This window comes from Siphateles boraxobius, unplaced genomic scaffold (genome assembly GCF_051911475.1).
Source record: "Siphateles boraxobius isolate OS27281-9 unplaced genomic scaffold, OSU_SipBor_1 76, whole genome shotgun sequence".
NCBI classification, from domain to species: Eukaryota; Metazoa; Chordata; class Actinopteri; order Cypriniformes; family Leuciscidae; genus Siphateles; species Siphateles boraxobius.
This window is the reverse complement of record NW_027509204.1, coordinates 1,079,283-1,105,878: the sequence shown is the minus strand read 5'-3', so window position 1 is coordinate 1,105,878 and position 26,596 is coordinate 1,079,283. Positions and strand designations below refer to the sequence as shown.

Here is a 26,596-nt window from a genome sequence, read left to right as displayed (position 1 = left end):
TCCCCATTCGAGACACGATCACACTTGAGTTGATCACCTCCCAATTTGCACATCATTCCCTTCACCCATCCCTACCTGAATTCACCCAAAATCTATATGGTTTAATATGAATAATTATCATACAGTATTATACATGTTTGGTATCATTTGAAATGTCATAGAGCGACTGGTACAAAGGTCTCATTCCCAAGGTAATAAGGTGTGGAGAGTTGGAGATATCTTGTTAACTGCTGTGGGTGTGCCCCCATCTAAATCAACTTCTGTCCCCAGTAAGTCTGGGACGGTGATTAATGCAAATTCCCACTGTGAACTCATGTTTACATTTGAAAAGAGGTTTCTGCCTTGGTCTAAGTATTTAGGGAGATGCTGAAGAAGGCTCGTGGCGATTCTTTAACTCAGACTAGCCCGTGATGTGATGTGTATGCAAAACACTTTGCATTATGTATTTTATAATGTCAAGGTTTGCATCTTCTCTCTTTATTCCAGAGCATTTGATGTTTTGTATCTATTACCTTTGAACTGATTATGAAATTGGCATGATACATTGACCTGACATAATAAATTGTAAACATTTGATTTTATTCTAACTGACTCTGAAATTATTTTCAGTAAAAACATTCGCTCACATTTAATCATGCACAGATATCATTAAAACCTTTTCATTTATGGAGTCAGGTGAAATAACGTGGTAATGCATTTGAATTTTTTTTTATTTCATTTAATCTTGTTGTGTTGCGAGAAGGAAAGACAGTAGCACGCAGTACCCTTCACCTGTATTATTGGAACCCGGCAGACCCACCAGACTGCACACCTGGCCTGCTCGCTTTCAAGATTACTTCACATCTTTTCACACTCTCTGGGAGGGGAAATGTTACATGCTTAATTAGTCTAATAATTTAATGTTCAGCTAAAGTAATGTGCTTGTTACATTAAGAAGAATGAATGCCAGTTACTGTAAGGGTTGGGAAACGAGAAGTGATGTGAACGAATGTTTTTCACACAGTTCTGTGATGTGAAACGAGTTGACGAGAACAATAAAGAAGTAAGCTTAAGTACGAGTCATATTTACAAACCTTGCTGAGTTTACACAGGGATTGAGTAGGTTTTGTTTTCGAAAGAAAACAAGGCAGAATCGCTCTCTCTCTGTCGCGCTAAGAGCAGTAAAAGAAAAAAAAAGTAATGCATGTTGGCGCGTTCATGCATTCGGAGAGGTGTTGGGGAGCGGTCACATGTCCGAGGACACCCTGCTCCCTGCAGACAGGTGTTTCCCAGGGTTGATGCAGGGAGAACGGAGATGTGTGGGCAGTAAAGCGTCCCTCAACTCGGTTAACCTCCATCCCCATCTACTGTTGTGTCTGGGAACAGTGATATATGCTCTTTGGATGGGTGTTTTTATAGGCTTCAATGTTCAAGAACGCTGACAAGCAGAGGTAGATCGCTTGCGGAGCATTCCTCCTTGATATCTGTAGTAGCATACTGTAAATATAACGCAGGAGTGAAGAGCTAGCTTTAGCAGTTCTATGGAGAATTGCCTTTACTCAAGTTTGGGTATGAGCTCTCTTTCCAGTGATATTGGGCTCTTTAAGTAGGTCCTAATCTCCCCTGCGGCTTCCTTGGAGTATAGACCCTGGTGGATGAGAGTTACTGGGCAAACTGCAATACTTTTGCAAAACTTTTGCCTACCTTTCCTGAATAGTGGTAAGGATTTATGATCCCCCTTGGTTGGGTGGCAAACCTGAAGGTTGTAGCTTGGGAATTATGGAGTAGAAACAAGTAGTTTTCCACTCCTTGTCTTTGCTGAGTTCTGTTTACTGGTCCCTAAGAGGCGCTGGCAGGGCATACCAGAACCAGGCAATTGCAGGCCTGTCCTGCAAGGTCAGGGAGGAGGCTCTTCTAGCCTGCAGTTTCCTGGTTATGGAGCAAAGAAGTTTGGGGGGGGGGTTCCCTAGCGCTGGGTATGTTGGCTTAGGGAGAGTAGAACCACTATATCGCTTTTTTGCAAGTCATATAAGATGCTTACTTGGGGTTGACGAACTCTTGACTCCGGCTGAGTTCTGTAGAGTCATTTAGTGCTATTCCCACAATGTTTGTGCATATTCACAGCTTAGTGAGGCAGACATTCATTCAACATGGCTTGTGGGTTTTGGTTCCCCGTAGTGTCAACAGGCTGGTCTACATGACGTGCAATACAGGCGCCATTTTATCCTCACAGGCGTTCAGCTTGTGTCGTCATAGAGTGTCATCCGCCAGTAATTATTGGCGTGTGGTTGTACCATGTCTTTAGATCCAGGGTGAAGTTGCTGTAAAACTGAAATGGTCAGATCTATAAAGATGTGTCTGATTATTCCTTAACCCTTAATCGGTGTTTGGGGTACCAGCGAATCCCACTGGACTTTTCCTTCATTTTTTAAAAGTGTTACCTTCATTTCAGGGGCATGAAACTCTGTGACTTTTCCTAAATAATCTATCTAAACATGCACAAAAAACTGGGCTTGATTTGGTTGTTCTTCACACAAACACACACACACACACACACACACACACACACACACACACACACACACACACACACACAACACAAACACAAACAAACACACACACACACACACACACACACACACACACACACACAGAGAGAGAGAGAGAGAGAGAGAGAGAGAGAGAGAGAGAGAGAGAGAGAGTGAGAGAGAGAGAGAGAGTGAGAGAGAGAGAGAGTGAGAGAGAGAGAGAGAGTGAGAGAGAGAGAGAGAGAGAGAGAGAGAGGTAGAGAGGTAGAGAGAGAGAGAGAGAGAGAGAGAGAGAGAGAGAGAGAGAGTGAGAGAGAGAGAGAGAGAGAGAGAGTGAGAGAGAGAGAGAGAGAGAGAGGTAGAGAGAGAGAGAGAGAGAGAGAGAGAGAGAGAGAGAGAGGTAGAGAGAGAGAGAGAGAGAGAGAGACTGAGAGAGAGAGAGAGAGAGAGAGAAAGAGAGGGAAATGTGACGTAATGTTTCTGCAAATGTATGTATAATAATTTGCAAAAGCAGATAATTCAAAATATATCAGACAACGACAACAAATTCTAACTTTGATAAAAATAGATTTTTTATGTATTTCAGAATGTTTAAATATATATTCACAAAATATATATCATAATGTTGTGAGGAGAATTCAATTCAATTCAGTTTTATTTGTCCCCGAGGGGCGATTAGTTTTGCTGCAGTAGCAAAGACATTAATATACAAAACATGACAACAAAGACGACAACATCAACATCGATTAAAGTACAGAGTCAGACAAATTAAAATGAAAAAACACAAGATATAAAAAATTTAAATACAAATATGCCTTATGTGCAAACGTTACCTATTCTATACAGAGTAAAGCAGAGACATCGCAGAGGGTACAAAGGAGAATTGTTTTGGCTGGTGGCTGACTGAAGCGAGAACCAGAAGTCAGCATCTTAAATTCAGCATGCAAGGGGTGAGAACTATCAGACATGATAGATTCTGCCTTTTTAAGTACATGTCTATTGTACAGTTCAGTTAGTAGTTAGATTTAGCTGCTGAATCCCAATGAATTTGCTGCTAATTTTATTTACCATTGCTAATGTATTTTTCTGTTTTAAACTAAGATAAGCATACCAACAAATACCTGAAAAAGTAAAAATGGACTCAATAAAAGATTTGTAAAACAATGTCATCAAGGATCTATCCACTTGAAACTTAGCTAGCTTTCTCAGACAGAAAAGGCGTTGCTGACTTTTCTTACTCGGCATGTCTGTGTTTTGTTCAAAGGTCAACTTATCAATAATAATTCCCAGGTACTTGTACAACTCAACAAATTCAACCTCTTTTCCATCTATAATCGTCTTTTCTGAAGTCGGCTGTTGACGTCTAAAATCAATACACATGTCCTTTGTCTTTGTAACATTTAAGTCTAAAAAAGCTTCTTTACACCAGTTTAAAAAATACGATAGTACAGGGCTTGAAGTTGAAGCATCAAGAAAAATGAAGTGAAAAAGTCCTATATGGACCCGTATTGGAAATATGTGGTCATTGCAATTTCTCACTTTAATTATAATTTCTAATTATTAATTATTTAATTATTGTAAAGTTTTTCCACAAACCTGCAGATGGCAGTTTTCTATCCCTAAAACATAGAGCAATGTCCTAAAACAATTTAGATTTAATTAAGATCGTCATTTAAGTGATTTTTTCTTTGGAAAATAATTTTTCATGAGCCAATTTATGGCCTAGTTAAGTAATTGTGCAGTAAAGTTGTAAAAAAAAAACTTCCAAATTTCCACAAAACACAGCATAAATGTATAGTTGAGAAGTAAATAAAAAAAATGATGTATAGTGTTCCATATAAAAAATTAAATTTCCTTATGCAACCGCTCATTAACAGTTTGGGGTCCATTAGTCCCCCAAACACCATGAATGTTATCCTTTTTGAACACTGATTACAAAACTGCTGTTCACAAACAGTGTGTGTGACTACAGAGTCTCAGTTCTCAGAAACATGATGGCTCTGTTTCCGGCTTCCTTTTCTTCCAACAGGTCTACTTGAGAGTTACTGTGATATGACACAGTATAGACGTTTATTTTCTGCTGGAGAGAGAGGTTCAGTAAAGAGACTGGATGTAACATTACTGACATGACTTTTTTAACAGAACTGCAGTGTTTTGATGCAAAGGTCTTGGTGTTACAAAAATACAGCATTCTAACCAGTGTCTAATTAACCCACTGCATTTACCAAACATATGTATAAGTTGAGATATTTTTTTAACTGTGTTTTTTTTTTTTTGCAGTGACAACATTGAAATAAATTGTAATGTCTGTGTAAAATCCTTATTGTGTCGCTGGTGTATCTACTGATTTTTCCTCCATTCTGCAGACAAAGCAGAGAAACTTTTAAACCTCACGTTTCTATTTAACATTGAAATAAATGTTCTGTCTTCAAAATTAGGCAAGGCCACTATGCAACAGTGTTGGCACTCCTCATTTCAAGGTAACGTATTTCATATGTGTCTAGCTTGAACTAAAGCGTTTTTGTGTTCCTAAAGGAAGCTGATTTGCGTTATGCTTCTAAATTTCTAACCCCCGGTTCCACAGACGAGGCTTAAGCCCAGAAATCACCGCAGTTCTGAATTAAAATGTCTGGTGAGTGGCACTAAAAGCTTAATGCTGCATCGCGTTTTAAAATAACGTACACCTACACTAATCCCTAAACTTCCCCGATAGTGTTAACAAAAGCAAGTGTGACAAAAATGCAATCACAACTATATGCCATTTCAGCTTGTCTTTCAGATCTTTTATCATAACTCATCTTTCACGGGATTCGTACTGAGAAAGCTTAACACATCAGTAAAACTGAACATATGGAGCTGGTTAAGTGATGCAAACTGCAAAATGTAAAAATATTGTGCAAGGAGCCACGTGAAAAGATCTGTGTAACGACTGAGACAAATCAGACACAAATATTTGTTATATTTAACAAATAATCTTTAAAACTCACTCGGGGATCTATAATCCATTCCCCCAACAAAGGCAAGAAGGGTCTTGGTTACCATGACTCGATCAGATAAGTTGGTTTTATTGCTGTTAAAAATGTGGTCACGTGGACAAAGCAGAGGCCATAGAAAAGAACAGATTTAAAACTGATTTTCTTGCATCAGTTTATGGACGGACTGATCTATAAATGAACATGCACCCCAGGACACTGTGTGAATGGTTTACTGATACTCTTTCTGATACTACAATATGTATTTTATTATACAACCAACGGTCAGTGTAACCCCACCTGTATTGTGTCTCCTATCTAATTAATCCTCATTTAATGACACACACTTTAGTGTACATCACCTCCTCTTAAAATGCAGTGTGTGTTTGTTATATCAGTCTGAGTATAAATACCCACCATCAACTCTTCCGAGTTCCTCCCTTCTCCCGTTTGCTCTGCGTGTCGTCTCCGGCCCAGGCCACACTGCACTCCAGCCAGGGGAACGGAGTCAAACCAACACGCAAGTTCATTATTTCTTCAGTCAACGCAGAAGAAATCGATTGAGACTCACCTTTTTCAGGAACTTCACGAAATGCCTTCACTGCAAAGGCCATGCAAGTATACATTTAATGAGGTGCTCTGAAAATAATAAGCTGATGGTTCTTTTCATGTTCAATGAATCTTTTCCATAGTTTAATTTCCTTTCCTGCTCACTTATCATCTACCCAATGTATGTGTAATTGTTTGTATGTTAGTTATGTGTTCGTGACTTAGTTAATAAAACTCGTGCACAATATGTATTTGGTTCCGTTTCACGCTTGTATCAGTTTATTTTACGATCTTGATCTTGTTACATGCTCTAAGTGCTGTACATGCGAAGAATTATTTTTATGTGGCCATGAAAAATACCCTTTTCTTAGAATAAATTAATAATCAAAAGAGTTTGTTGGACTAACTGATTATTAATTGTAATATTAATTTAGCTACATCAAGTTAATACAATTAACTGACCCAAATATTCATAATCATGAGTTATAATTAATATTTCCCCTTTGAGCTAACCCGTTAGATCTAGGAGTGAAAATGATTAAAAGTGCTTACTGCCTCTAGTGTTCAATTCTGCTGGAAACTGCAGTGATATGCACATGTATTTTGGCATTTTGCAAAAATGTTGGTGCATTTTCTAAATGAGCCGGTGTTGGTTTTGTCTCAAGATGCACATCAGGTTTCATTTTCCCTAAGCCATGTTTATAAAAGTTGCTTAAATGTCCTAATTGAACTAAGGTCTAATCCTGGCTTAATCTAACCCTGTCTGTCAAACCAGACCTAGGAGAGTAAAGTAATACATCTAATGTGTAATAACGATTACTTTCATTCTTAGACCGAACAAGAACAAATATAAATGCATGTGCAGTTCAGTTGAATAATAACTCTTTAACTTGTTGCCGTTTATCTGTCAATCATATGCATGTGGAAGTTGCGATCATTACCATTTAATTAATAATGAAAGTTAAAGACCCTCGATCATGTCACACAGAGAAGTGTTCAGTGCAAGTAATTAAGAATATGCACTGAAATATCAATCCCCAGTGAAGACACCATGAGCCACAGAAAAACAATAAGGTCAATGTTTTGCTATTGGCTAAAGATCGGTTGGTTTTGGATGAGCTGGGCAATAGTTAGTCAATAGAAGCACTGATGATGATTGCTGATAATGCCTAACACTGCAAAAAGGTTGTGTATTACACAATATTTAACACCAACCCCGCCCGTGTTCTCATATTGTTTGCAAAACTTTAAAGGCCTATACCAATGTGAGTGTGTGTATGCATGTACATGATATATATGTCATATATATATATATATATAGACTAAAGAAGAGTATTGAAACAAACACTGGTGATATCCTTTTCTACAGTGATAAACACCACAGTTTAATGCAAATAAAAGTTATATTGAGGAAGTAATGCTCCTCACATAAGCTTAAACTTTTACAGTTTTACATTGAGGAAATAAAGATTACACAAGAGGAGACTGTAAAACAATGGTGTAGAAACACATGATTGGGACACAATATGGCATAGAAAACTAAACTCAACCCCCCCTACATCCATAAAAATACTTCCACTTCATAGGGAAATATTTGGTCCCACTTTTGTTTACACTTGCATAAAGTAAAAATATTTAATCCGGAATGCCTTTGTCCCATCATTTAACAAAAGATGGACAATTACTTGAGTTTCATAAACTGAATCCCTTATGAGATCCTAGAGTATAAGCCAAAAAACAGAAAGCAGCTACACAGGAATAGGTTCCAGACTTCAGATGTTTAATAAATCTGCATAGTAATCTGACATTACATGCAGGAAGCCAAACTTATACCCTATTCAAATACTGCATAATAACTAAAACCTTTTGAAAGCAAATAAAGCATAATTTCAAATGTGAATGCTGAAGGCAATGACACGAGGAAGATGGAGAAACACAGGCACTGAGAAAGCTGCTGTACGTCATGAAAGATTGGGAAAACACCAGCGTTTGCTGTACGACCACGGCATGATGATGGACAAATGCTGAAACGATTTCCACTTTTATTTGTCTTTATCAGATTCTGTCATGTCCTCTATCGACGACGCCTCCTCTGGTGAAGACTCTTCATACCTGCAAGAGTTAAACAAGCGAGTGATATTAATAAAGGAGGATGAAGAGAGAGTTGGGCTGATCTCTCCCTGTTATTATCTGAGATTATTGATATTAATAAAAGAGGATGAAGAGAGTTATTGATATTAATAAAGGAGGATGAAGAGAGCTGGGCTGATCTGTCTCTGTTATTATCTGAGATTATTGATATTAATAAAAGAGGATGAAGAGAGTTATTGATATTAATAAAGGAGGATGAAGAGACAGCTGGGCTGATCTGTCTCTGTTATCTGAGATTATTGATATTAATAAAAGAGGATGAAGAGAGTTATTGATATTAATAAAGGAGGATGAAGAGACAGCTGGGCTGATCTGTCTCTGTTATTATCTGAGATTATTGATATTAATAAAGGATTATCTGATATTAATAAAGGATGATCTGCTGTAGTGGACATAAATGACAGATGTGCACCCACACGACTAGAAACACACAGACACAAGAAGCCCTAGGACAACTGTAAACGCTCCCTGAAGACAGGAACTACAGATAGAATGATTTACACACAGCAAACAGAGAGGATTCTGGGATATTAACTGCAGGATAATCCCAGCGGGAGATCATGTGCTGACAGTTACACTAATGACTACATTACTCCGACTAAAACATGATCATCCTCCGCATGTGTCGTTGTATCCTCCAGAGACCCAGAAAAACAACGTTTTGTAATTTAGTATTATTATTTTTTGTTTGTGTCATTACATTGTTTAGTTACAATTTAGAACAAATATTGAAACATTATACACTCACCTAAAGGATTATTAGGAACACCATACTAATACTGTGTTTGACCCCCTTTCGCCTTCGGAATGCCTTAATTCTACATGGCATTGATTCAACAAGGTGCTGAAATCATTCTTTAGAAATGTTGGCCCATATTGATTAGGGGTGGGGGAAAAATCAATTCTTAGATGCATCGCGATGCGGACGTGTAAATATCAAAAATCGATTTTCAAAAAAATAAAAATTAATTAAACTGAAGGCAAAAGACAGTACTCTGAAGCGTGGAAGTGCAGTGCCCGGACCGTCTGTCGGTGGCGTGTGCACATAACAGAGACGCGATGGCTGAGCGCGAAATCCAAACACCCTCCTCGTTAAAAGCTGACGTGTGGAAATATTTTGGCTTCTATGAAGTTGAAGGGGGAAAGGAGCTGGACAAGAGCCACACTAGTTGTAAGCTTTGTAGAATAAAACAACAATATTTTGGCAACACGACAAATATGAGAAGCCATATGACACGTTTCCACCCAGAGGAGGAAAAACACTTGGCTGTACCGGAGCCGTTTCTCTCTATGGCTCTGGGCTGTACCGGTGTTCAGACGATTTCTGCTGCCTTGTCGAAAAATGCTACCCAAGCGCGAATCGATCACAGAGAATGTTGATTCATTCTCTATTGTTTCCATAATGGTGTAAATCTCACAATATTATGACATTGTGATTTCATTTTAATCAGGGTAAGTGTATGGGGAGCATATTTTTATATTTTAAATGCACTAGCAATTATCACATTTGATATAACAAGTAAAAATGATATTATATGAAATAAAATTATAATAAAATTCGAAGTTAAGATTACAGTATAATGTACGGTTTTTATCTTTAAAACGGTGTGAAAAGTAAAAATTATCATCAAATATTCATCTTTGACCTGTCAAAGTTTCCTACAAGTCTCCACAGCAAGGATGCATAGATTTATGGGCGTGGTAAGCAGAAGAAAAATGAGTCTGCACATGCGCATAACCAGTAAGTAGCACATCTTGATGGGTAGCATGATTCGTCAGAACACCTGTCGTTGTCATATTATTCATTTACTACAAGTATGCTGCTAGTTCAGGCACACATTTATTTTCTTGTTGGTTCTTTGCAATGTTAATAAAATATATTGTACGTTAATTCTTTATGGGTCATTACTTTGTACTTTTAAAGCAAAGTATTTATATTCACACACACACACACACACACAAAAAGATTCAGATAATCGATAATCGCTTTAGAATCGAATCGCAGGCCTCTAAATCGTAATCGAATTGTGAGGTGCCTAGAGATTCCCACCCCGAATATTGATAGGATAGCATCTTGCAGTTGATGGAGATTTGTGGGATGCACATCCAGGGCACGAAGCTCCCATTCCACCACATCCCAAACATGCTCTATTGGGTTGAGATCTGGTGACTGTGGGGGCCATTTTAGTACAGTGAACTCATTGTCATGTTTAAGAAACCAATTTGAAATGATTCGAGCTTTGTGACATGGTGCATTATCTTGCTGGTAGTAGCTAACAGAGGATGGGTACATGATGGTCATAAAGGGATGGACAAGGTCAGAAACAATGCTCAGGTAGGCCGTGGCATTTAAACGATGCCCAATTGGCACTAAGGGGCCTAAAGTGTGCCAAAAAAACATCCCCCACACCATTACACCACCACCACCACCACCAGCCTGCACAGTGGTAACAAGGCATGATGGATCCATGTTCTCATTCTGTTTACGCCAAATTCAGACTCTACCATCTGAATGTCTCAACAGAAATCGAGACTCATCAGACCAGGCAACATTTTTCCAGGCTTCAACTGTCCAATTTTGGTGAGCTCTTGCAAATTGTAGCCTCTTTTTCCTACAGTGGGGGAAATAAGTATTTGACCCCTTGCTGATTTTGCAGGTTTGCCCACTTACAAAGAATGCAACGATCTATAATTTTAATCATATGTACATTCTAACAGTGAAAGACAGAATCCCAAAGAAAATTCCAGAAAATCACATCATATGAATTTATTCAAATTGATAACCATCTGATGAGGAAAAACAAGTATTTGACCCCCTGGACAAACAGCATGTTAATATTTTGTAGAAAAGCCCTTATTGGCCAGCACAGAGGTCAAACGCTTATTATAGTTGGTGACAAGGTTTGTGCACATTTCTGCAGGGATGTTGGCCCACTCCTCCCTGCAGACAGCCTCCAAATCTTTCAGGTTCCGAGGTTGTCGCCTGGCAACTCGAATTTTAAGCTCCCTCCAAAGATTTTCAATTGGATTCAGGTCTGGAGACTGGCTAGCTCACTCCAGAACCTTGATGTGCTTCTTCAGCCACTCTTTTGTTGCTTTGGCGGTGTGCTTAGGGTCGTTGTCGTGCTGAAACACCCATCCTCGACCCATCTTCAGCTCTCTCACTGAGGGAAGGAGATGTTGTTCCAGAATTCCACGATACATGGCCCCGTCCATCCTCCCCTCAATACGATGGAGTTGTCCCGTCCCCTTGGCTGAAAAGCACCCCCAAAGCATGATGTTGTCACCACCATGCTTGACGGTGGGGATGGTGTTCTTTGGGTTGTACTCGGTGTTCTTTGCCCTCCAAACACGACGAGTTGAGTTGAGGCCAAAAAGTTCTATTTTGGTCTCATCTGACCACATCACCTTCTTCCAGGCCTCTTCTGAGTCGTCCAGGTGGTGAATGGTGAACTTCATGCGGGCCTGTACATTTTTCTTCTTGAGCAGGGGGATCTTGCGTGCGCTGCAGGATTTCAATCGATGACGGCGTAGTGTGTTACCAACCGTTTCTTTTGTAACTGTGGTCCCAGCTGCCTTCAGTTGATTCATCAGTTCCCCCCTTGTGGTTTTGGGATGATTCCTCACCGTTCGCATGATCAGGGACACCCCACGAGGCGAGATCTTGTGTGGAGGCCCAGACTGAGGGAGGTTGGCGGTGGTGTGGTGCTTCTTCCATTTCCTGATAACTGCACAGACAGTTGATCTTTTCTCTCCAAGTTGCTTTCCGATTCTCTTGTAGCCCATCCCAGCCTTATGCAGATCAACAATCTTGTCCCTGATGTCCGTAGAAAGCTCTTTGGTCTTGCCCATGGTGGTGATGTTGGATGCTGGTTGTTTGGTGTCTTTTATACAGGTAACGAGGTGAGGCAGGTGTATTTGATGTAGATAATTGGTTGGGATTGGGGCTGTGTCTTAAAGAAAGACTAACTGGCTTGTAGGAGCCAGAATACTTGCTGTTTGGTAGGGGGTCATATACTTGTTTTTCCTCATCAGATGGTTATCAATTTTTATAAATTCATATGATGTGATTTTCTGGAATTTTCTTTGGGATTCTGTCTTTCACTGTTAGAATGTACATATGATTAAAATTTAAATTTTATGATTAAAGATTAAGATCGTTGCATTCTTTGTAAGTGGGCAAACCTGCAAAATCAGCAAGGGGTCAAATACTTATTTCCCCCACTGTATTTGTAGTGGAGATGAGTGGTACCCGGTGGGGTCTTCTGCTGTTGTAGCGCATCCGCCTCAAGGTTGTGCGTGTTGTGGCTTCACAAATGCTTTGCTGCATACCTCGGTTGTAAGTGGTTAATTCAGTCAAAGTTGCTATTCTATCAGCTTGAATCAGTCGGCCCATTCTCCTCTGACCTCTAGCATCAACAAGGCATTTTCGCCCACAGGACTGCTGCATACTGGATGTTTCTCCCTTTTCACACCATTCTTTGTAAACCCTAGAAATGGTTGTGCGTGAAAATCCCAGTAACTGAGCAGATTGTGAAATACTCAGACGTCTGGCACCAACAACCATGCCATGCTCAAAATTGCTTAAAATCACCTTTCTTTCCCATTCTGACATTCAGTTTGGAGTTCAGGAGATTGTCTTGACCAGGACCACACCCCTAAATGCATTGAAGCAACTGCCATGTGATAGGTTGATTCGATAATTGCATTAATGAGAAATTGAACAGGTGTTCCTAATAATCCTTTAGGTGAGTGTATATTATTCATATGTTATGCCCCCAGTAGTATGGAGGGATTATTGGGTCAGATTGAAAATTAAGTCTAAAACTAAAAGTCTTAAAGGAATAGCTCACCAAAAAATTAAAATTCTGTCCGTATTTACTCTCCCTAATGTTGTTCCAGCCCCGTAAGACCTTTGTTCATCTTCGGAACACGAATTAAGATATTTTTGATGAAATCTGAGAGCTGGATCACTCCTCCATAGGCTTCTAAAGGATTGACACTTGCCGGCCTCGAAAAGTTAAAGACATCGTTAAAATAGTCCAAGTGACTACAGTGGCTCAATCTAAAGTTTATCAAGCGATGAGAATACTTTGTGCGCAAAAACAACAAAAATAACGACTTTATTATACATTTCCTTCTCTGATGGCCTCTAATCAGTTAACGTAGTGTGATCGCGTAGTGCTACGTCTCACATTATGTGCTTATTTTTTAATTAACGAAATGTCAATCTTCATCTTTATAACAGAAGATACAATACAACAATCTTCAAGATACAGTAAATCTTCAAATGTGTAACAGATTTAGTCACTAATCACACGTTTATATTAATTTCTGCTTAAATACTGGGTGCATGGAGGAAGCCTATATTCAAGCGCATGCATAAATCTTGCTGCAAAAGCAGGCTAATGATAATAAATATTTCTTAAAAAAATGAAGATTTTAATTGTTTATTAATAAACTAGTGTTTTCTAAATTAGTGTCAGCTGCAAACATATCTCCATACATCTCCGCTGTAAACTTCCTAAACTTCCGCTGTAAACTTCCTTATTTACATACACTCCTCAACCCTAAAGACCAAATGCCCAATCCTGACTTCAATCTTTTCGACTTTTCAATCTGACCCAATAACCCCTCCATACAGAAGAGGACACCAGGACAAAAATATATATAAATAGGTAAAAACAAAAGGGCTTTTTTTTTTTGTTAATCACCAATCAATTTTTAGGTTTCAGAATTTTATATACTAAACTTTGTATAAAGAGGATTCTCAACTATGTTATGAAAGATATAACAGAATGATTTGATATACCATTTTGTTTTTTGCAATATGTGTGTGTAAAACGGCCATAAGTGGGTTTTCACATTTTATACAATGCCTCTATACATTGAATCTAATTTGCATATTAATGTATTCTTGGGGCAAAATGTAATGAAAAAAGAAGGGTAAAAATGGGCAAGATTTTCATTCTAATATTTTATAGGAATATAGAAATATAATTTCTTTCCCATTCACTCCCACAATGCCTTATAAACATGATGTACGTCCTGGTGTCTCTACAGTGTACAATGTATGAAATCGATGTCTTACTTAGCTAGTCATATTTTGATTTGAAAACTTCATAACATTTTCCTGACATGTTTATTTATGACAAACAATTCAAAAATTAGTCAGATTTAAGTGATAATTACAAAATATAATATTTCATATATTTAAGTGTGTTAAATTTCTTCATTAAATTAATGTCAGTCATTTTTAAAGTCCAAGCAGAGGCAGTCATTGTGAAACTTCCAAACATTGGTGTATCTGAAAAGCCCTGAATCTGCTCTGTACAGTACATGATGTATGATGTGAAGTCCAGTCAAATATAACCTCAACTGCAGAGGACAGTCAAGCCCTGGGCCAAGCCTAGCCCTGGGTCAAGTCTAGCCCTGGGCCCAGTCTAGTCCTGGGTCAGGAGCATAAACGTGCAGCAGATTTACAGTTTCACCGGAGCTCCTGGGCTTCGGGAAGCGGATCAGAGACACATAACAGCAGGACTGTGAGTGAGGCATGAGGACAGATACCTGCGCAGGTCTCTACATGTTTGTGTGTGTGTGTGTGTGTCTGCGCCGGCCTGGGGAGCACGGGCCGGGCCGCTGCATGGACTCAGCCAGACTCGACGGGGAGCCCGAAACCGTGGGGAAGTGTGTGAGCCGAGGGGTGTGTGGCAAAACCTCGTCTGAAGACTCATAGCTGCGGGCCAGAGGACCAGACCAGAGAGAGGAGGAGGAGGAGAGGAAGAAGAAGAAGAAGAAGGTCTGTAAGTGGCCTTATCACAGGAAGAAGCCCAGTAAAAACTGACAAAATAATCGGTCTAGGCTGCTTCCTTCTGAGACTGCTTCATAAACCCTCACAAGAGACCAGCACACTCCGCCTGACCGCTGGACTAAAGAGATAAGCATGTGACGCGCGTGTGTGTGTGTGTGTGTGTGTGTGTCAACAGAACAACCACACTACAGCCTGAGTTACCTGAACATCTCGGTCAGTTCTCCTCTCAGCAGAGCCACCAGCACGGGGAAGCCCACACACACCGGCACCAGATACAGCAGAGCAGGCTGGGAAACAAATATCAGTGCCAGCTTGAGCTCATTTCCTGGATGGATAACTATGATGCGGTTTCTTGTTATTTATGCCTTTTTTACCTGCGCGTGTTTAAAGGTGTGCATGACGAATATGGTGAGGCCCAGGCCGAAGATGTACGCCAGGAAGCTGGTGTAGAAGTACGTTCTAGTGTTCTTCTTCAAGCTGAGAGAGGACGACATGTAGATGACAAGAGCATGACCAGCAGATCTACAAGCAGCTGAAACCAGACCAAACCAGCTGAAACCAGACCAAACCAGACCAAAGCAGCTGAAGGACTTTACCTGACGTCAAAGCGCAGAAGAAGAGCGATGAAGATTCCTGACAGAAATAAGCAGAGATGAGCTTTTCACATCAATGCATGTCTGAATCAAACAAGCCTCAGAAGTCTTCACATATTTACCCGGAATGACGATGTCCCCCAGTCCCAGCATGGCGAAGTTACTGGCCCCCAGTCCCCTTTCCAGCAGGTCTTGCGGGAACACCACTGAACGAACAGAAGAACAGAGGAATCTTTACACACCTTCTGACAAAATAAACCATCTCTTCTTTCAGTCATTTGAGATGACTGGAAAAAGATTTGAAGACAGTTTTATTAAGGTTAAACTCCAAAATAGTATTTTATAGCTAATGGAATATGTTGCACTGTTGTGTGAATGAGCCGGAGCGCGTTTAGGGTTTTCTGACAATAACTTTATTCTAGAGCCGCTGTAAAGCCTAAACATCTCTGTTACTCTAATCTATTATCACTGTAAAGCTGATTTGAAACAGTCTATATTGTTCAGCAGTTTTTTTTTTTTAAATATTAATTATTATACAGTAAAATGAAGGAACTGGTTAATGCTTGCTTTATGCTAAACACTATGTAAAATGTAATTGCATATATAATATAGTACACAATATATCCTAGCACACATCCAGTGCAGCCAGAGAAGTTGCTTCAGGACGATTCTTTATGCAAAATGGAAATATTGAATTTCTCCCATTCACAGACACAGAGACGGACACAGACACAGACACCGATGACCGCACCATGTAATGCGCTAAGCATAAGCTCTGTTGGCACTGAGGGATGATGGAGATACTCACACTTAATCGGGGCTTCGAAGGACTTGGCAACGGTCACCATAACGTTGGTGCCAAAAACCTGAAAGTAAATGGAGAGCATAGTTATTGAGACAGTCGTGTAGCGTACGCATCATGAACACAGTTATTGAGACAGTCGTGTAGCGTACGCATCATGAACACAGTTATTGAGACAGTCGTGTAGCGTACGCCTCATGAACACAGTTGAGACGGTCGTATAGCGTACGCATCATGAACACAGTTATTGAGACAGTCGTGTAGCGTACGCATCATGAACACAGTTATTGAGACAGTCGTGTAGCGTACGCATCATGAACACAGTTATTGAGACAGTCGTGTAGTGTACGCATCATGAACACAGTTATTGAGACAGTCGTGTAGTGTACGGCTCATGAACACAGTTGAGACGGTCGTGTAGTGTACGGATCATGAACACAGTTATTGAGACAGTCGTGTAGCGTACGCATCATGAACACAGTTATTGAGACAGTCGTGTAGCGTACGCATCATGAACACAGTTATTGAGACAGTCGTGTAGCGTACGCATCATGAACACAGTTATTGAGACAGTCGTGTAGCGTACGCATCATGAACACAGTTATTGAGACAGTCGTGTAGCGTATGCATCATGAACACAGTTATTGAGACAGTCGTGTAGTGTACGCATCATGAACACAGTTATTGAGACAGTCGTGTAGTGTACGCATCATGAACACAGTTATTGAGACAGTCGTGTAGCGTACGCATCATGAACACAGTTATTGAGACAGTCGTGTAGTGTACGCATCATGAACACAGTTGAGACGGTCGTATAGCGTACGCATCATGAACACAGTTATTGAGACAGTCGTGTAGTGTACGCATCATGAACACAGTTATTGAGACAGTCGTGTAGTGTACGCATCATGAACACAGTTATTGAGACAGTCGTGTAGTGTACGCATCATGAACACAGTTATTGAGACAGTCGTGTAGTGTACGGCTCATGAACACAGTTGTTGAGACAGTCGTGTCGTGTACGGATCATGAACACAGTTATTGAGACAGTCGTGTAGTGTACGCATCATGAACACAGTTATTGAGACAGTCGTGTCGTGTACGGCATGAACACAGTTGTTGAGACAGTCGTGTCGTGTACGGATCATGAACACAGTTATTGAGACAGTCGTGTCGTGTACGGATCATGAACACAGTTATTGAGACAATCGTGTAGTGTACGCATCATGAACACAGTTATTGAGACAGTCGTGTAGCGTACGCATCATGAACAGTTATTGAGACAGTCGTGTAGTGTACGGATCATGGACACAGTTATTGAGACAGTCGTGTAGTGTACGGATCATGGACACAGTTGTTGAGACAGTCGTGCAGCGTACGCATCATGAACAGTTATTGAGACAGTCGTGTAGCGTACGCACCATGAACACAGTTATTGAGACAGTCGTATAGCGTACGCATCATGAACACAGTTATTGAGACAGTCGTGTAGTGTACGCAATAATGAACACAGTTATTGAGACAGTCGTGTCGTGTACGGATCATGAACACAGTTATTGAGACAGTCGTGTAGCGTACGCATCATGAACACAGTTATTTAGACAGTCGTGTAGCGTACGCATCATGAACACAGTTATTGAGACAGTCGTGTAGTGTACGCATCATGAACACAGTTATTGAGACAGTCGTAGCATACGCATCATGAACACAGTTATTGAGACAGTCGTGTAGCGTACGCATCATGAACACAGTTATTGAGACAGTCGTGTAGTGTACGCATCATGAACACAGTTATTGAGACAGTCGTAGCATACGCATCATGAACACAGTTATTGAGACAGTCGTGTAGTGTACGGATCATGAACACAGTTATTGAGACAGTCGTGTAGTGTACGCATCATGAACACAGTTATTGAGACAGTCGTGTAGCGTACGCATCATGAACACAGTTATTGAGACAGTCGTGTAGTGTACGCATCATGAACACAGTTATTGAGACAGTCGTGTAGTTTACGCATCATGAACACAGTTGTTGAGACAGTCGTGCAGCGTACGCATCATGAACACAGTTATTGAGACAGTCGTAGCGTACGCATCATGAACACAGTTATTGAGAAAGTCGTGTAGTGTACGGATCATGAACACAGTTATTGAGACAGTCGTGTAGTGTACGGATCATGAACACAGTTATTGAGACAGTCGTGTAGCGTACGCATCATGAACACAGTTATTGAGACAGTCGTGTAGCGTACGCATCATGAACACAGTTATTGAGACAGTCGTGTAGTTTACGCATCATGAACACAGTTATTGAGACAGTCGTGTCGTGTACGCATCATGAACAGTTATTGAGACAGTCGTGTAGCGTACGCATCATGAACACAGTTATTGAGACAGTCGTGTAGCGTACGCATCATGAACACAGTTATTGAGACAGTCGTGTAGTGTACGCATCATGAACACAGTTATTGAGACAGTCGTGTAGTGTACGGATCATGGACACAGTTATTGAGACAGTCGTGTAGCGTACGCATCATGAACACAGTTATTGAGACAGTCGTGTAGTGTACGCATCATGAACACAGTTATTGAGACAGTCGTGTAGTGTACGCATCATGAACACAGTTATTGAGACAGTCGTGTAGTGTACGCATCATGAACACAGTTATTGAGACAGTCGTGTAGTGTACGCATCATGAGCACTAGCAAGACTCTTACCCAGAACACATCGTAAACGAACAGTCCTCCCAGCAGGATACAGCCGGTACTGACATTATTGAGGTGGAGCAGCTCGACCCCGTTCAGGGCAAACGCCAGGCCAAACAGGTTATTGGCCACCCAGTGCTGTCAGGAAACACACACACGTCTGGTTTACTTTCTTTGTGGGGACTCTCCATAGACTTAATGGTTTTTATACTGTACAAACTGTATATTCTCTTCCCTCACACTAACCCTACCCATCACACACAACTGTCTGCATTTTAACATTAAAAAAAAAAAAAAAAAAAAACTAATTCTGTATGATTAATAAGCTTGTTTACCCATGGGGACCTCTATTTAGGTCCCCACTGTGACACATGTCCCCATGATTCTGTGTGAATTCAGTTTGAAGTCCCCAATGGGATAGAAAAACATGAACGAACGAACACACACACACACACACACACACACACACACACACACACACACACACACACACACACACACACACACACACACACACACACACACACACACACACACACACACACACACACACACACGCTGCAAAACTCAGCAATACATTTCTGGTTAATCACGTCCAAACATGGAACTCAAACCATTTAAAGTCATTTAAAAATAATAAAAATAATAATAAAAACATTTTTAAACATCACATAGAAAACAGCTATTTTACATTGTAATAATTAACAATATTAATGTTTTTACTGCATTTATCAAATAAATGCAGCCTTGTGAGCAGAAGAGACTTCTTACTGATCTAAAATTTGTATATCGTTAAAAATTTGATGGACTTCATATTTCTGAATAACCATTGTGAAACCGGATGATCCATCTATGTTATCCCACAGACTCGATTCTCACAGATTAACTTTCATTATATTCGTTTTAAACTTTTCAAAATGTATTTTCTAGTTAAACTTTTGAATGCCATATTGCCTCTACTAACCCTGTGTGTGTGTGTGTGTGTGTGTGTGTGTGTGTGTGTGTGTGTGTGTGTGTGTGTGTGTGTGTGTGTGTGTGTGTGTGTGTGTGTGTGTGTGTGTGTGTGCACAATCACAGAACTCTGATTGGTTAACTATATCATATTATAAAGCCTAAAAGACAAATACTCACTACATGGGCATTTTTACTGCCTTTTAACAGAGTAAATCCCGCAGTGAGAGTGTGTAAGAGGAAGAGACTGCATCATCAGTGTACAAGTGGACTCCAGGAGAGTTTTTGATGGTTTTTGCAAAGTGAGGGACAGATTGGACATCTTAAAACAACAATTACGATAGTATAGTAGCAGTTATATATTGCCAGCTCACAGTTGTGTTTATCTCACTCCGCCATCTAAAAATCATCAATGTTTGACGCTTTCAACAGGATCCTAAACACTGATTCACACACACATACACAGTTACTGGCTCCAGTGGAGGAGGAGCCATTAACAGCATCAATATTTGTTTCTTTAAAGACTACAGTTATCAACACTGGCTCCCAGGGAACGCAGGAACGGATGAAGTGTGTACCTCGAGTCACTCTGACAAATGCTTGACTGTAAATGTGGAGATGGTTTGGCTGATTTTGAAAGCTGTGTGTATGACATGCACTCTTTTAAAGCTACAATATGTAAGAATTTTGTATCAAAATATCCAAAAACCACTTTCACAGTGTTATACATTTCATATCCTAAATGTTTCCAAGAATGTTTCCAGTCTCTCATTAGCTATCGCGCCACTTCACACCACAGTCATGTTAAAAACATCAATGTATTCACTCATCCATAAACATTATTAGATCCATCGGCATGACGACAAGTTCCGTAATTCCACTTATGCGTCATCAACCAACAACTCTGCTAATGTAAGAGGTTAGCGAACCTTAGCTGCATAAATTACAAATTACATATTGTAGCTTTAAAGTCAGAACAAAATAATGTGTAAACATGTGAAAGCCACACATAAATACACAGTATATGTGTTACCAGATATCAGTGAATGAGGCCTGAAGTTTTCATGCATAAACTTCAACATTTCTACATGCATTTTATATAAATATACAGTAGTGGCCAAAAGTGACGTCTGGAGAGATTTGTTTTTAATGACCCAACAGGTTTGATCAAACCATCAAAAGAACAGGAACATGTTATACATATATTTTTTAATGCTTTAAATATGAGGTGAGATGAAAACTCAACTCGGTAAAGGTATTCATCTGTTTTCCTGCCGAACGTCACTTTTGGCCACTACTGGACATCAGTCACAGACTCTAGTTAAAGGACTGGAGCTTCACTCATCACACAATCATCACACATGTTACTCCTGTTTGTTATCTTGGCGGCATATCTCGTCATAAGGGGGCACTGTTGTGGGGGTATGGGGAGTAGCACCTTGCTTCGGTGGGCGAAGAAGAGTATCTTGTGTTGGGGGGTTGTTCCTCGGTGTACATGAGTGACGGAATAAAAAGAAATGTGTTTCAACTAAACGTGGAGTTATCTTACGATCTAACATTGGTAGCAGAGGATGGCTGCTAACTACAGGGTTCCACCAACGTTTGAAGAAGGAAAACCCTACGAAAGCTGGAAGAATGAAGTCAACATTTGGACCAGAGTTACCGATTTGGAGAAAAAAAAACAAGCTCTTGCCGTCGCCCTGGCGCTATCAGGAAGGGCGCGGGATACAGCGATGGAAATTCCGGTAGATGATCTAAATGAAGACACTGGAATGACCACCTTGTTAGCGAAACTGGATGCTTTGTTCCTTAAAGAGGAAAAGGACAGGATCTACGATGCTTACTCAGATTTCGACCGGATTATGAAAGAAGCGAACGTGTCCATGACGGACTATATTATTGATTTCGAACAGCGCTATTCTCGGATGAAAAAGTACAACATGGAGCTACCCGACGCAGTTTTAGCTTTTAAGCTTTTGGATACTGCGTGTTTGGATGCGACGGACAGGCAGTTGGCTCTAACTGCATGCACTGACTTAACTTATGCCTCGATGAAGTCCGCTCTGAAGAGAATATTTGGCGGAAAAACGAGCGCGGCAGCACAAAGTATTAGCCAGGAGTCCGTGTTTGTGACAGAGCAGCGACGGCAAAAAAGTAAGTCCTGGCAGCAAAGCGCTCATCAGAAAACTCCACAGCCCGGTACTAACCCGCTGGATAAGTACGGACGGCGATCGAAATGTGCAGTGTGCCAAAGTACATATCACTGGGTCAAAGATTGTCCGCATAAAGGTGAGAGTGTTAAGATTACAGAAGATAAAACTGACATGGAAGAGTGTAATATTACTCTGTACACCAAAGAATCACCGACAGATGCAGAAATATTCATGACCGAATGTTTTGGCTCAGCAATAATAGACACTGCTTGTACTAGGACAGTCTGTGGACAAGAGTGGCTTGACAACTACAGTACTGTGTTACAGAAGAAAAGTGTAAAGATGATGAAAGAAACAGAAGCAGAAAGTCACAGGCCTTTCAAGTTTGGAGATGGAAAAGTAGTTTACTCAGGAAAAAGAGTCAAAATTCCTGCAAAGATTGGCAACATGAAGTGTAATATTGAAACAGAAGTGGTACCTGTAAACATCCCCCTGCTTTTGAGTAAGACATCATTAAAAAGGGCAGGGACCGTTCTGAATATGGAAAATGACAGCGCAGTAATGTTCAACCAGCCGGTCAAACTAGACTTTACAAGCTCTGGACATTATTGTGTGAACATTGTGGACAATGAAAATAAAAATCCTGCTCACTCTGATCAGATATTAACAGTTGAAGATGAAATATTGTCAATCACAGACAAGATGAACACAAGTGAGAAGATGAAAGTTTTGGAAAAGCTTCATAAACAGTTCGGGCATGCCTCTGCAGACAAACTACAAAGACTGATGAATAATTCTGGCAACAAGGACGCAGAATGCCCCAGCCTGTTGCAAAAGATCATAAATCAATGTGAAGCGTGTCAGAAATATTGTAGAACCAAACCAAAACCTGCTGTCGGATTACCACTGGCATCTACGTATAATGAAACAGTTGCTCTAGATTTGCACGAGCTTGAGCCAGGGGTCTGGTACCTACACATTATTGACCAGTTTACTCGTTTTAGTGCTGGTAGTGTCCTCACCACCAAGAGGGCTTCTGAAATTGTCAAGCGTTTTATCCACGATTGGATCAGTGTACATGGCCCACCGCAAAAGCTATTCAGTGACAATGGTGGCGAGTTTAATAATGAAGAAGTGAGAGACATGGCCGAGAACTTTAATATTGAAGTTAAGACAACACCTGCCTACAGCCCCTGGAGCAATGGGCTGTTGGAGCGCCATAATCAAACCTTAACTGAGATCATAATGAAAGTGAAAGCTAGTACTGAATGTGACTGGAGCACTGCAATGGACTGGGCCTTGATGGCAAAGAACTGTATGCAAAGTGTCCATGGGTACAGTCCACATCAGCTGGTGTTCGGGCAGAATCCTAATCTGCCCTCAGTGTTAATAGACAAAGCACCGGCTCTAGAGGGGACTACCAAGAGTGAATGGGTTGCTAAGCACATTTCAGCCCTGCATGCTGCAAGAAAGGCTTTTACAGAAGCTGAATGTTCGGAGAGGATACGGAGAGCTCTAAAGAAACAGTTACGGCCCACTGACGAGCGATACGAACCTGGAGATAAGGTTTATTACAAACGAGTGGACTGTCCAGAATGGAAAGGGCCTGGAGTGGTCATCGGACAGGACAGTGCAGTTGTTTTTGTCAGACATGGAGGCACCTGTGTCAGAGTGCACCAACTGAGGTTAAGAAAAGTTACTCATGAAAATGAAGAGCCTCAGATTGTCTCTGAGGAGAATAACCAAGGACAACGTACAGTGGACATCATTGAAGAAGAGAAAAATGTAGAAAACGCAGAGAATGATCCTTTACCTGCTGTTGAAAATGCAGAAGCAGAGAGATCAGACATTGGAAACATTAACATAAAGACTGGACAAATTGTGACATTTAGAAACCAAGCAAGTGGTGTTTCACAAACAGCAAAGGTGCTAGGACGTGCTGGAAAAGCCAAGGGAAAATATAAGAACTGGTATAACTTGGAGCTACTTGAGCCTGCGGAGGTAGCTGGTAACAGTGAATCAGCAGATCTGTCACAATTAGAGGATCTTCGTGTCCAGAAAGAGGTTCCAAATTCGGATACACATGAGGATGTTTTTGTGACTAAGGATGTGTCTTTTGATGAAGCAAAAGAAAAGGAAATACAAAATTGGAGACAGAACGAGGTGTTTGAAGAAGTTGAAGACAAAGGACAAAAGTGCGTCTCCACTCGATGGGTGTGCACTTTGAAAGAGACTGAAAATGGATTAGTTCCCAAAGCAAGACTTGTTGCACGAGGATTTGAGGAGCTACAAGTTTCTGAGCTGCAAAAGGACTCGCCGACTTGTGCCTCAGAGTCACTGAGACTTCTAGTGGCAGTGTTATGTCAAAGACAATGGGAACTTCACTCAATGGACATAAAATCTGCCTTCCTACAAGGCATGGAGCTGTCCAGAGACATTTTTATCAAACCACCACTGGAGGCCAATGGCACAGGGACACTTTGGAAACTAAGAAAATGTGTGTATGGTTTAGCTGATGCCTCATTGTATTGGTATAACAGGGTTAAAAGCATTATGACTGAAGCAGGAGGTATTGTGTCTAAGGTTGACCCTGCAGTTTTCTACTGGCTTGATGAGGATGCGAAGGTAACTGGTGTGCTTGCTTGTCACGTTGATGATTTCATATGGGGAGGTTCACAGCTGTTTTCAGAGAGTGTCATACCTTACCTTAGATCAAAGTTCAATGTAGGTCGTGAAGCTCACAATAACTTTTCCTATGTGGGTGTGGATTTTGTGACTTTGGGCAAGAAGGTACAAATACACCAAATGACATACATTCAGCACCTACAGCCCATACATATCACGCCTTCACGAGCAGCAGAGTCCGCTTCACCTCTCACAGAAGAGGAGAGAGAACAGCTTAGGTCAAAGATAGGTCAACTTCTGTGGGTTGCGAGACAGAGCAGGCCTGATGTCATGTTTGATGCAAGTAATTTGGCATCTTGTCTCAAACAAGCTACAGTACAGAACATTAATGAAGCTAACAGGGTAGTCTGTAAACTCAAGACCAAGTCAGTTCAGTTGAACTTTCAACAGCTTGGGAAAGACAGTAACTTAAAGATGGTTACATTCACTGATGCATCATTTGCAAATCTTTCAGATGGGGGTACTCAAGGTGGGTACTTCATCGTTTTGATGGGTGAAAATGGGCAGTTCTCTCCTATTTCATGGCAATCTAAGAGAATTAAGAGAGTTGTCAGAAGCACTCTTGCAGGTGAAACGCTTGCTATGTCTGAGGGGATTGATAATGCCATTTTTTTGTCAACTCTGTTTTCTGAACTGAATGCTGGTTGTACTGTTTCTCCTGTACCCATTATCTGTGTCACTGATAATTTCTCTCTTGTTGATGCACTGAAGTCTACTAAGTTTGTTGCTGAGAAAAGACTGCGTTTGGAAATCAGTTCGATAAAAGAACTGATCCAAACTAAGAGGGTTGATCAAGTGTTATGGTCTGAAACAAAAGATCAACTTGCAGACTGTCTTACAAAAAAGGGAGCTTCCTCAACCTCACTTCTTAAGGCTCTCTATGAAGGATGCTGGACTGTTAAGTGAACTCAAGCATGAGTTCCCCCTTCCCTTACTAATAACCTTTTGTTATTTTGTTGTTCATATTTAATACACCATGACAGGTTAGCTGGTCGTTTTTTGTTGTTGTTTTTTTTTTAAGAGAGGGAGATTGTTACTCCTGTTTGTTATCTTGGCGGCATATCTCGCCATAAGGGGGCACTGTTGTGGGGGTGTGGGGAGTAGCACCTTGCTTCGGTGGGCGAAGAAGAGTATCTTGTGTTGGGGGGTTGTTCCTCGGTGTACATGAGTGACGGAATAAAAAGAAATGTGTTTCAACTAAACGTGGAGTTATCTTACGATCTAACAACACACACGTGTGTCAGCCTCAGTCATTCGGCCTGTATAAAACATCAGCGGGATCAGTTTCTCTATAAACACACGCTGGTGTGCTGTACCTTCTTGAGGACGTACCAGACCCCGACCACACCGCTCACACACAGGCAGATCAGGTCCTTGGTGTCGAACTCGTAGTTGAGGATCTCTGAGGAGAAAACAGGCTTCAGACCATCTCCAGAGCTTCAGCACCACACACACACACTCACACACTCACTCACCCTCTAGGCGCTCTCCTGAGCCCTGTGTGAACAGCAGCTTCAGCACCACACACACACACACACACACACACACACACACACACACACACACACACACACACACACACACACACACACACACCCTCTCGGTGCTCTCCTGAGCCCTGTGTGAAGAGCAGCTTCAGCACCACACACACACACACACACACACACACACACACACACACACACACCCTCTCGGTGCTCTCCTGAGCCCTGTGTG

General features: G+C 40.8%; 1 protein-coding gene across 2 annotated transcripts in view; it reads right to left on the bottom strand.

The window, feature by feature from the left end:
• Positions 1-7,387: 7,387 nt before the first annotated feature.
• The window catches only part of LOC143724595 (signal peptide peptidase-like), a 42,621-nt gene continuing 23,412 nt past the window's right edge, over positions 7,388-26,596 (bottom strand). Inside the window, exons 5-13 of one of the 2 annotated variants that reach the window (XM_077217768.1) lie at positions 26,197-26,282; positions 19,104-19,229; positions 16,392-16,449; positions 15,706-15,789; positions 15,587-15,623; positions 15,365-15,467; positions 15,192-15,277; positions 14,747-14,915; positions 7,388-8,140 (exon numbers count right to left, since the gene is read on the bottom strand). In XM_077217768.1, the coding sequence (XP_077073883.1) occupies positions 14,759-14,915; positions 15,192-15,277; positions 15,365-15,467; positions 15,587-15,623; positions 15,706-15,789; positions 16,392-16,449; positions 19,104-19,229; positions 26,197-26,282 (737 nt within the window). In that variant the 3' untranslated portion in view covers positions 7,388-8,140; positions 14,747-14,758. The remainder of the gene's footprint in view (positions 8,141-14,746; positions 14,916-15,191; positions 15,278-15,364; positions 15,468-15,586; positions 15,624-15,705; positions 15,790-16,391; positions 16,450-19,103; positions 19,230-26,196; positions 26,283-26,596) is intronic. The other variant, XM_077217769.1, reaches the window with a different exon arrangement.